Below are 12,425 nucleotides of genomic sequence, written 5' to 3'. Positions count from 1 at the left end.
AAAAAAAAAAAAAAAAAAAAAAAAAAAAAAAAGGAAGAGGAATTGGCGGCGGGGCAAGGTGGCTCACGCCTGTAATCCCAGCACTTTGAGAGGCCGAGGCGGGTGGATCACCTGAGGTCGGGAGTTTGAGAACAGCCTGACCAACATGGAGAAACCCCGTCTCTACCAAAAAATACAAAATTAGCTGGATACAAAATTAGCTGGGCGTGGTGGCGCATGCCTGTAATCCCAGCTACTCGGGAGGATGAGGCAGGAGAATCGCTTGAACCTGGCAGGCAGAGGTTGCAGTGAGCCGAGATCCCGCCATTGCACTCCAGCCTGGGCAACAAGAGCGACGCTCCGCCTCAAAAAATAAAGAAGAATTAGAAGATCTAAATAGCATTCTAGGCAGAGGGAACAGCAAGTGCAAAGGCCCTGAACTGGGAAGAAACAGTGAGGAGGCTGGTGTGTGTGGCAGGAAGAGGAGAGGGAGGAGAGGGCAGCAAGGAGGCGAAGTCAGAGCGGCCCTCAGAGGACGGATTACATCGTACCTTGAAGGGATACAGAGGGCAGGAGGCATGGGTTTGATTCTGAGAGTTTCATGCGGAGAGAAATATTCAGGTTTGTTCTGAGCAGTTCCCTCTGGCACCAGGTGGGTGGGCACAAGAGGAAGCAGGGGCACCTGCGGACTGAATACAACCTGTGGGCTTGCTCCTCAACCACGTCCAAAATGATGCCCCCTATGGCGCCATCCTGCTCTTCTGCTGCCAGGGTCTCTCCCCCGTGGCTCCCACTTAGGCTGGGGGAATGAGGTCAGAGGATGGTTTGCACGGTGGTCCCCATTCCTCACCTCCTCACTGCCCTCTTGCTCTCCCCCATCTCCCCAAAACGGGTCAGCAAAGCACCACACCGGGCTGAATAGAAGAGGCAACTGCCCTCCAGTAGAGTTCTATGATAATAACACGTTTATAACAGCCAGACCCACATTTCACAGTCCCTGCTTTCTATTTATTTATTTATTTATTTGAGATGGAGTTTTGCACTTGTTGCCCAGGCTGGAGTGCAGTAGGGCGACCTCGGCTCACTGTAACCTCCACCTCCTGTGTTCAAGCGATTCTCCTGCCTCAGTCTCCTGAGTAGCTGGGATTACAGGCGCGCGCCACCATGCCCCACTATTTTTTTGTGTTTTTAATAGAGACAGGGTTTCCTCATGTTGGCCAGGCTGGTCTCGAACTTCTGACCTCAGGTGATCCACCCACCTCAGCCTCCCAAAGTGCAGGGATTACAGTTGTGAGCCACTGCGCCTGGCCTTATTTATTTATTTAATTTTGAGACAGGGTCTTGCTCTGTCGCCCAGGATGGAGGACAGTGGCGCAATCTCAGCTCACTTTAGTCTTGACCTCCCAGACTCAAGAGATCCTCCTGCCTCAGCCTCCTGAGTGGGGGTGGGGTGGGGTGTCTCACTTTGTTTCCCTGGCAGGTCTTGAACGCCTGGGCTGAGGCAATCCTCCCACCTAGGCTTCCTAAAGCACTGGGATTACAGACGTGAGCCACTGCACCCGGGCCAGAGCCTCTGCTTTCTACCAGACGCTATTATACATGTTTTATGTGTAACTCACTAAATTGTCACAACAACCAGATGAGGTAGGTACATTCAAATCTCTATTTCACACATGAGGCCCAGAGGTTAGGTGATGCAATCACAGCTGATGTGTCCAGCACTTCCTTCCCCAAGTCTACTAACTTTTCTGACAATTCTGCATGGCCTTTGGCTAGGAAGAGTCGCAGGTGCCAGCAACGGTCAGGGAACTGTGGAGAACGAGGTGGCAGGACATTTTTGATACAAGTTTTCCGTATCACAGTAAGTGTCTATTTCCAGCCAAGAAATATCAAGGCTCATGGAAAGAGGTATAGCCTTCAGTTTTCTTCCCTCTCCTAGCTTCTCACCCACTCTTTCCCCAAAGAACGGCTTTGTGATGACCTGAAGGACACTAAACATTGTGGCTTCTATCCCCTGGTGTGCTTAAGAAACTCTCTGGAAGAGAGAGATGCAAATTCACAGTTAAAGAATGGATCTTAGGGCCGGGCACGGTGGCTCACTCCTGTAATCCCAGGACTTTGGGAGGCGGAGGCGGGTCATGAGGTCAGATGTTCAAGACCAGCCTGACCAACATGGTGAAACCCCATCTCTACTAAAAATGCAAAAATTAGCTGGGCATAGTGGTGCACTCCTGTAATCCCAGCTACTCAGGAGCCTGAGGCAGGAGAATTGCTTGAACCCGGGAGGCGGTGGCTGGCTGCAGTGAGCCAAGATTCTGCCATTGCACTCCAGCCTAAGCGACAAACTTAGTCTCAAAAAAAAAAAAAAAAAAAAAAAGAATGTCTCTTTTCGGTGGGCAATTGTAAAGAGACTCCTTCCTCTGAGCCGAAGCCCTCGTTCCGGGAAGTGGATCTGTTTCTTTTCAGTTTGCTCATTTTTATATTCAGAACAGTCTGTCTCCCAGGCTGGAGTGCTGTGGGGTGATCTTGACTTACTGCAACCACTGCTTCCTGGGCTCCAAAAATCCTCTCACCTTAACCTCCCGAGTAGCTGGGACAACAAGCGCTCGCCACCACATCTGGCTAATTTTTTGTACTTTTGGTAGAGACGGGGTTCGCGCCATGTTGGCCAGGCTGGTCTCAAACTCCTGACCTCAAGTGATCCGCCAACCTCAACCTCTCAAAGTGCTGGGATTACAGGCATGAGCCATAATAGTGGGATTACAGGCATGAGCCATAATAGTTCTTTTGGGAGGAAAAAAATGTCTTCCAGCTGATATGCAAACCTCAAAGTCTCTGAAGGTTGGTATGGTTTTAAAGGATGAGAAATCAGAGGTTTCTGGGTGAAGGTACAATCAAGCCAATGCCCTTATTTATTGGAAAGAAATTCAATTTTCCTTCTCTTCTCTTCTCTTTTGTCTGTGAAGAGGAACATTTAAGAACGGGTCAGTTTTCATTTGTTCCTTGGTTCCAGTATCCGCTAGAATTGTATTTGCAAGGTTATGAAGAACTGACCTACTTGGGAAACATAAAATAATTTTGTTGTTGTGGTGGTGGTTTTGCTAAACTCTAACACTCAGTTAAACACACACAAGTTTAATTTAGGAAATAACCTTGGCTGGGCGCAGTGGCTCACACCTGTAATCCCAGCACTTTGGGAGGCCGAGGCAAGTGGATCACCTGAGGTCAGGAGTTCGAGACCAGCCCGGCCAACATGCGGAAACCCCCATCTCTACTAAAAACACAGAAATTAGCAGGTGTGGTGGTGCACACCTGTAGTCCCAGCTACTCGAGAGGCCAAGGCACGAGAATCGCTTGGACCCACGAGGTGGAGGGTGCTGTGAGCCGAGATCAGGCCACTGCACTCCAGCCTGGGCGACAGAGCGAAACTCTGTCTCAAAACAAACAAACCAACCAAAAACTAAAAGCCTCTCGCACTCCCATGTGTATTGCAGCTTTATTCACAGGTGCCTAGATGTGGAATCCACCCAAGTGTCCGTCAGCAGACACATGGATAGAGAAAATGTGGTGTACATACACAGTAGAATACTATTCGACCTTAAAAAAACACAAAACAAAATGAAATCCTGGCATTTTTCTTCTACAAAACAAAAACAAAAACATGGTTAAGTTTGGGGGACATGACATAAAGTGAAATAAGCCAAGCACAGAAAGAGAAATACTGCATGACCTCACTCATATGCGGAAGCTGAAATAGTTGGTCTCACAAATAGAGAGTAGAATAGTGGTTACCGCAGGTGGTGAAGGTGGGGGAGGTGGGAATAGCCAAAGGTGGGTTACTGGATACAAAAGTACAGCTAAATAGGAGAATAAGTTCCAGTGTCCCTATAGGGTGAATACAACAACTTATTGTATGTTTTCAAATAGCTGGAAGCATGGATTTTTAATGTCTCCCAACTCAAAGAAACGATATATGTTTGAAGGGATGGATGTGGTCATTGTCCTGACTTGAACATTACAAATTGTGTACATAGATCACAACATCACATCACACTTCATAAATGTGCACAATTGTTATGTGTCAATTAAAACAGTAATAACAGGCAAAAATAAAAATGAAACACGTGGAAACAGGAAAAAAACGCCTTTAAGAACAGAGTATAGCAAGGACTTCCAAAAGTCAGTCTGAAAAAGGGAGGGGGATGTAGCTCAGTGGGAGAGCGCATGCTTTGCATGCATGAGGCCCCGGGTTCGATCCCCGGCATCTCCACTATGGCTTTGCTGATTTCTCTATTCATTTTGGTCCACAGCTCCTTATCATTAAACTGCCATGGATGTGATCATTATATGTATTATGATTCCAGGCACTACTTGGAGCTCAGATTTTCACACCAGGCGTGATCTTCCCATTCTGAAATCTCTAATGTTTTAAATGCACATGAGTTAGAAGAGGCTGATGGGAGTAATCAGCAGAAAAGTGTTAAGGCAAAACCTGACTCGATGATTGAAGCCACAGCAAACGTGAGCAGGAAGATCATCTGGGGAGTGTACACCACATCTCATGCCACTGTGATTGCACTGCACTGGTCTCGGGAGCTGTTGACACATTCCTGGCCATCCGGGGGGCAAGTGTGTAAGTTGCTGGAGGGTCTGGGCCCCCGTTTGCCATCTCACTCCTCTGCACTGCCACTAACCACCTCATTGGCATGGGAGGAACCCAAAGGCAAACTCGCATCCCACCAGGGCTTTGCTTTCTGCTTCCTCAGCAACACTTCTCCATGGCTGTAATGCACATGCAATTTACATTTATATTCATACACTGTGTTCCGTGGTGAGGAGACCTCCAAACCTACCCCAAAGGTCAAGGGAACTGAGAGGCCAAAGAAAGGGGCTGACAAACCCAGTTTCTCAGGCAAAAACATTTATTAGGGACTTACCAAGAGAAGCCATAGTCTCAGGGTGATCATCAGAGGATATAAAGTTCACTGTGCCATAACCCCCAACCCAGGGCTTCTATACCATGGGGAAGGAATATTTAGGACAATTGAAGTCGACCCCTCAAGCAAAGGCAAGAATGTTATATGAATCTACATAAGGGCAGGATTTATGATCTAGGTTGTTCTGATCTAGGGGCAGAATTTATGGTAACAGTAAAGTAGAAATCTTAGAGGCCTTCCTGGAAGAGGCATTAATCAGAAGTTATCTTGGCAGATTAGCATCCAAGATGGAGTTGCTTTCACCTCCACTGTGTTTCTGTATCTTACCATTGAAAGCAAAAGATGGTGGCTCAGGCCTGTAATCCCAGCACTTTGGGAGGTGTGAGGCAGGAGTATTGCTTGAGCCCAGGAGTTTGAAAGCAGCCTGGGCAACAAAGGGAGATCTGTCTCAATAAAGAAAAGAAAAGGAAAGAAACAAAGGAAGAAAGAAGGAAAGAAAGACAGAAAAAAAGAAAGATTTACTTGCATGCATGATCTTTAGGCAAAAATAAATACATAAAAATAAATAAATAATATTTTTAAAATTTAACCAGGTCCCATCTTTCTAAATAATAATAAGAATGAAATCAGGGATTCTGCTGTATTCTGTGGTACAGTTCTTTGCAATTATAATGAATTCCTCACCTGTTAGCCCCGTTCTTTCATTTGACTTGACTTCATGTTTTAAATGGTAAAAGCATCTAATCTTAGATCCAGAGCTCTCATTTTTGAGATGAGGAAACTGAAACTAGTGAACTGACTCACCAGTTAGGTGGTGACGCATTGGTGACAGCTTGTTTCTAATGAGCTTCAGGAAAGGTTATTTCTCCCTGAAAGTCAACAAGGTTTTAAGGGAAAAAACGTTGAAGATCATTTCTGAAGTCATCAGGACTAACACAAAACTTACATCTTCTGTAACTGCCCGAAGGTTTCTCCTTGCCCGCTGCCTAGACAGAGCCCACTTACTAAGACAGGGAAATTATGATCCACCCACCTCAGCCTCCCAAAATGCTGGGATTACAGGCGTGAGCCACCTTACCCTGGCATAATAGAGAACGTTTAATTCACACACAGCTGGCAGTGTGGGAGATGGGAGTTTTACTATTACTCAAATCAGTCTCCCTGAAAACTCAGGGACTGGAGTTTTGAAGGATAATTTGGTGGGTAGCGAGGTCGGGAAATCGGGAGTACTGATGGGTTGGGTTGGAGATGAAATCACAGAGTCGAAGCTGTCCTTTTGCCCTGAGTCAGTTCCTAGGTGCGGGCCACAAGACCAGATGAGCCAGTTTATCAATCTGGGCGGTGTCAGTTGGCCCAATGAGTGCAGAGTATGCAAAATATCTTAAGCACTGGTCTTAGGTTTTACAATAGTGATGTTTTATCCTCAGGAGCAATTTGGGCATGGACAGAATCTTGCAGTCTCCAGCTGCGTGACTCCTAAACCATAATTTCTAATCTTGTGACCAATTTGTTAGTCCTGCAAAGCAGTCTCGTGCCCAGGCAGGAAGGGGGCTTGTTTTGGAAAAAGGCTGTTATCACCTTTGTTTCAAAATTAACCTATAAACTAAGTTCCTCCAAAGTCAGTTCAGCCTACACCTAGGGATGAGCAAAGATGGTGGAGGTTAGGCGCAAGATGGCGTCAGTGAGGTCAGATCTCTTTCATTGTAATAATTTTCTGTTATGACTTTGGTAAAGGCAGTTTCACTGCTGTTTCGTTTCTTCTTTTATTTATTTATTTATTTTTCTTGAGACAGGGTCTGTTTCTGTTGCCCAGGCTGAGTGCTGTAGTGCAATCACAGCTCACTGCAGCCTCAAATTCCTGGGCTCAAGCAATGCTCCCATATCATCCTCCCGAGCAGCTGGAACTACAGGCATGCACCACCGCCTGGCTAATTTTTGTTTGTTTTGGTAGAGACAGGGTTTCACCATGTAGCTCAGGCTGGTCTTTAACTCCTGGGCTGAAATGACCCTCTCATGCTGGCCTCCCAAAATGCTGGGATTACATGTGCAAGCCACCATGCCTGGCTATTTTTTTCAATTTTTTTTATTTTTATTTTTTATTTCTTACGATGACCCCCACTTATATGACATTACTTTGTACCTTATAATTAAATATTTCAGCCAGGCACATTGGCTCACGTCTGTATTCCCAGCCCTGTGGGAGGCCAGGGCAGGAGGATCACTTGAGCCCAGGAGTTCAAGACCAGCCTGGGCAACATGGTGAAACCCCCGTCTCTTATTTTATTTTTTGGAGATAGAGTCTCACTCTGTCACCCCAGCTGGAGTGCAGTCGCACGATCTCAACTCACTGCAACCTCTGCCTCTAGGGCTCAAGTGATTCTCCTGCCTCAGCCTCTAGAGTAGCTGGGACTACAGGTGTGAGCTACCACGCCTGATAATGTTTGTATTTTTAGTAGAGATGGAGTTTCAGCACGTTGGCCAGGTTGGTCTCCAACTCCTGACCTCAGGTATCCACCTACCTCAGCCTCCCAAAGTGCAAAACCCTCCTCTCTACAAAAAAAAGCAAAAATTAGGTGTGGTGGTACATACCTGTAGTCCTAACTACCCAGGAGGCTTAGGTGGAAGGATCACCAGAGCCTGAATGTCCAGGCTGCAGAGTGAGCCGTGATGATACCACTGCATGACAGAGCGAGATACTGTTTCAAAAAACAAAGAAACAAAGCCAAATCTTTCTGCTAGTGCATGACAAGGAAAAAAAATACCTCAAGGAGTTGTTATTGTTAAAGGCTAGTGTTACGAACTGGAGCTTCCTAGAAATACTCTTTGAAAAAAGTGCTTTCTCAATTTATTTTACACTTAAAGCTTATTATATGAGGTCACATGAGTAGTCAAATTCATAGAGACACAAAGTACAATGGTGGATGCCAGGGGCTGGCGGGAGAAGAAATGGGGAGTTAGTTTTTCATGGGGACAGAGTTTGTTTTGCAAGATGAAAAGAGTTCCAGAAATGGATGGTGGTGATGGCTGATGCACAACACTGAATGTACTTCATGCTACAAAAAATGTACACTTAAGAATGGTAAATTTTATGTGTATTTTACAATTTTAAGACAAAACCAAACAACGACAAAAACAAAGCCCAAATAGGTTAAATAACTTCCTAATGTTCCTAAATTAGGTAAATTTAGAGACTAGCTCTTTTTTAACTGCTGAGGTGAATGGGTTATTTTTAAGCTGGAGCAGTTTGTGTTCCACCACACAGTTATACAACACAAGTAGAAACAGGAAGAACACATTCCCTAAGGTTTTTTTTTCTTCCTGTTTGCCAGGCCTTAACCTGCAGGCGTCCTTGACAACCTTTTCTGGTTATATAAGCGATGACAAAGCAAGGCAAACCCTTCCCACCACCTCTCTGACTCCACCCTTTTTCTTGGGGGAAACAAGTTTGTTGACCCTCACTCATGCTCTCAGATAGTTTCATGGGGCTGGATTAAATCACATACAAGGTGGTGACTTTCAGAAGGGGGAACTGAATCCTTACGGGTAGGGGAGAAAGGAAGGCGGAAGAGCAGGCACCGATCCACCCCCGCACCGCCCAGCTGCAGCCCAGCACCCGCGCCCTTTGTGAGCTCAGCCCGTCACATGCTCCCTTTCGCCTGCCAATCCCGCCCTGTTGCTGGGCCTCTGTCCCTTCTCCATTGGTGCCAGCTCTGAAGCAATCTTTTCTGGGGCGCCTGCAAAGGACGGATCTGTGGGTGGAACGAACTGAAAACGGATCCAGTGACTCATCCCGATTCTCGCACATTCTAGCACATCGCATTCTAGGTCAGCAGGGTTTAGGTTTTAAGAGCGTGACTTGATACCTGACTCCTGAGTCCAAGTGGGACATTTAGACTTTGGGAACCCTTTGGGAAAATAGAAAAGCCGTCGTTGCAACAACAAAAATCCTTTGTAGGACACGGTTTCTCAATTTCAGCACTATTAACATTTTGGGTCGGATAATTCTTTATTGTGGGGGACTGTCCCTCATAGAATGTTCGGCGGCATCCCTGGTGACTACTAAGAGTGCTAGTATTAGTAGCAGCACCCCCTAACCTCCCCTGAGTTGTGACAACCAAGAATATCTCCAGATATTGCCAAATATCCCCTGAAGGGCAAATCACTCCTTGTTGAGAACCATTGTTCTAGAGAAGCATCAGACACCTGTGTTTTGGGAGGCCATTTTCTTTTCCTTTCTCTGTCACCTCAGTGACCTTGGAGAAAGGTTTATTTCTGTTTGCTTCAATAACCATTTAAGTCAGGGAATGCTGAGGTGTTTTCAATAATTTTTTTCTGCTAGAGACAACATTGGTTTCTCTTTGTAGCTGACCTTTGGCCCATTACCCACCCTACCCTTATCCCCTCTTCTTCCTTTTTCCTCCTCCTGTCCTCCTCTCTCCCCCATCCCTCTGCAGTCAGGGCTGTTTTTTCTCTGTACCTTTTGGACTCTGAAAAAAGCTATGTCACAAAGCTGGTGACTCAGCCTTTAAACAACATGAATCACAAGGCTTGCAGCAGAGTAACAGCCAAAAGCAACCAGGGCGTGGTTGAAAGCCAGGCCTCGTCACCTCACAAAGAATCTCAGCTTTTTATTCCTTTCAAAACTCCTTCCTAAAATCTAGGGAAAAAACAAAAAAAAAACTTTGCAGAAATGTGTATTGGAACTCACTGGGGTTTCCTGCCAATCCTGGAAGATGACACTTATTATTCCTTTTAATTTCCCACTAACACATGAATTCATTCTCTTAAAAATGTTAAAAATTAGAGATGTCAAAGTCTATTTTGAACATTGTACAGATCTTGGATTTTCATAAATACACACAAACATGGGTTACCATAGAGAATACGTAGCAGGTTCATTTTGCTTTGATGCATATTTTAAGTGTGCCTTTTAAATAATGTAATGTTCATAACTTAAAACAAGAATGTAGTCTTTTCCTAATGGCAAAATATTTTTCAGTTGCTAGCCTATTTTTCTCTCTTTTTGAAGCTTTCAAGGGTAGAGATCAAAATAGCCTCCCTACCTCCAATACATTTGTAGAAACAGGGACTATTTCTAGAAGACTCCAGAAGGAACAGTGACTGGTAAATTGAGGGCATGAAGGAGACTCTTCACTGTACACTTTAAAAAGACACATTTAAAAAATCTCACCATGTTCGTATATGTTAAAACATTTTAAAAATATAGTGAAGAAATGACACATAGGGATCATAAAATAGGTTGTGGTAAAAATTTAAAAACCTGGCTGGTGATGCTTTTCTCCCCACTTCTTTTATCAAAATAGAATTGCCCTGTAGAATTACATTTCATATTTGACACCCTACCCTGCCCTGAAATAGGACTGGGATTCTATTCCTGTCTTTTAAAACCTCCGGTTTAAATGGGTCCGATTCTTGAATGGATCCTGATTACAATAATCGTACCCATTGAAACCAGAGAAATTTCCAGGCCTCCCTGTTGGAACCAACTAGGACCTTTCCATATCCGGCCCTCAGAATAGACAGGAAGGTGAAAGAACAGTCTAGAAGGATGTCGTTCCCTCAGCCTTGGGTTCCAGCTAAAAAAAAAAACTGTGTGGGGTTTCCGCCTCCCTTTTCCAAATTTAACCTGGACACCAGCTCCTCTGCAGTGTCTCCCCTCGAAAGTTCTCGAGCGTTCCCCAGTTTTAGGGCCGCTCCCGGCCTGAGATCTGCTGAGTCATTGTCCTTGTCCCGCGGCCCGCAGCGGGGGAGGGGCGCGGCACCGGGGAGCCCCCGCGACCGGCCTGGGAAGCTCAGGAAGGCTGAGGGGGGCTGAGCAAAGGAAGCCCCGTCATTATCTCAAATGTGACCCAAAAATAAAGACCCGTCCGTCTCGCGGGGTGGGCCGGGGCGGGTCGCGAGGGAGGGGAGGGAGACCCCGACTCTACAGGGGGCGCTCGGTCCGCGCCCCACGTCCGCCGAACGCGGGGTTCGCGACCCGAGGGGACCGCGGGGGCTGAGGGGAGGGGCCGCGGGGCCGCGGCTGAGAAACGCGGGCCGCCCACCCGCTCCGGACGCCGCGGACTCCGCGCCGGGTTTTGGCGCCTCCCGCCGACGCCCCCCTCCTCTTGGCGAGCGCCTCTACGTCATGGTCGCAGCGCGCAGCGAGCGCCCTGATTCTTCCGCTTGGACGCTCAGGACGGCAGCCCGCTGCCCACCAGACTCGCTCCCAGAACGCCAGTCTCAGCAGGATGACATTTTGGGACGGGACTTGAGTGACTCTAGGGCACTGGTTTTCTTTCCAGAGACCGGAACGGGCGCGCAAAAGTAGTCCCTTCTCGGCGATTCTGCGGAGGGATTTCCTTGGGGGCGGTGAACGCCGATGACTATATAAGGACTCGCCGGGTGTGGCGGAGCTAGTTCCGTCGCAGTCGGGAATTGGACAGCAGTTCTTGCTTGTGTGTCGGTGTCATCGCCACTTGGTGAGCAGAGGGCTGCTGGGCCGGCCAGGGCTTTCGTGGCTACTGGGCCGCTCGGTGGGATGGAGGGGGGCCGACGCCGCGGGTCGAGAGACCACCGAGGGCTGTAGTCTGGGTCCGCGAGGAAAGTGGCCTTGAGCAGGGGGTGGGAGGGGAGCGCAGCAAAATGGCGGCGGTCGAATGGAAGACGCTTGTGAGGCGGGCTGTGAGGTCGTTGAAACAAGGTGGGGGGCATGGTGGGCGGCAAGAACCCAAGGCTTTGAGATTTTCGCTAATGCGGGAACGCTCTTATTCTGGTGAGGTGGGCTGGGGCACCATTTGGAGACCTTGATGTGAAGTCTGTCACTGACTGGAGAACTCGGTTTATCGTCTTTGCGGGGGCGGCAGTTAATGGCGGTGCCACTTGGCAGTGCACCCGTTTAGGAGCGCGCGCCCTCGCCGTGTCGTGACGTCATCCGTTCTGTTGGCTCATAATGTAGGGTGGGGCCACCTGCCGGTAGGTGTGCAGTAGGTTTTTTTCCATCGCAGGACGCAGGGTTGGGGCCTAGGGTAGGCCCTCCTGAGTCGACAGGGGCCTGACCTCTGCTGAGGGGAGGGATAAGTGAGGCGTCAGTTTCTTTGGTCAGTTCTATGTACCTATTTTCTTAAGTAGCTGAAGTCTGGGTTTTAAACTATGCGTTCGGGGTTGGCGAGTGTTTTGTAAAGTTTCTTAGGTACCTTTTAAATCGTAACCATTTAGGTGAATATAACATATAGTTTAAGTATTGGGAAGATTAGTACATTGTCTGCTAAATCCTGGTGGTTTTTGGCTTTTTTGTTAGACAATGCAGATCTTCGTGAAGACTCTGACTGGCAAGACCATCACCCTTGAGGTTGAGCCCAGTGACACCATTGAGAATGTCAAGGCAAAGATCCAAGATAAGGAAGGCATTCCTCCCGACCAGCAGAGGCTGATCTTTGCCGGAAAGCAGCTGGAAGATGGTCGCACCCTGTCTGACTACAACATCCAGAAGGAGTCCACCCTGCACCT

At 47.4% G+C, this 12,425-nt stretch overlaps 1 protein-coding gene and 1 non-coding gene across 2 annotated transcripts in view; both read left to right on the top strand.

Moving 5' to 3' along the window:
• The first annotated feature begins 4,177 nt into the window (after positions 1-4,177).
• On the top strand, positions 4,178-4,249 carry TRNAA-UGC. The gene has a single exon. It is a non-coding gene; the product is annotated as a tRNA-Ala (tRNA).
• Positions 4,250-10,945: 6,696 nt separating this feature from the next.
• Positions 10,946-12,425, top strand: part of LOC111538709 (polyubiquitin) — a 1,723-nt gene continuing 243 nt past the window's right edge. Inside the window, exons 1-2 of the mRNA XM_023206219.2 lie at positions 10,946-11,398; positions 12,217-12,425. The exon at positions 12,217-12,425 is cut by the window's right edge and continues 243 nt beyond it. Coding sequence (XP_023061987.2) covers positions 12,220-12,425 — 206 coding nt within the window. The 5' untranslated portion in view covers positions 10,946-11,398; positions 12,217-12,219. The remainder of the gene's footprint in view (positions 11,399-12,216) is intronic.

Source organism: Piliocolobus tephrosceles, chromosome 10 (genome assembly GCF_002776525.5).
Source record: "Piliocolobus tephrosceles isolate RC106 chromosome 10, ASM277652v3, whole genome shotgun sequence".
Taxonomy (NCBI): Eukaryota; Metazoa; Chordata; class Mammalia; order Primates; family Cercopithecidae; genus Piliocolobus; species Piliocolobus tephrosceles.
This window is presented reverse-complemented; position numbering and strand designations above follow the sequence as displayed.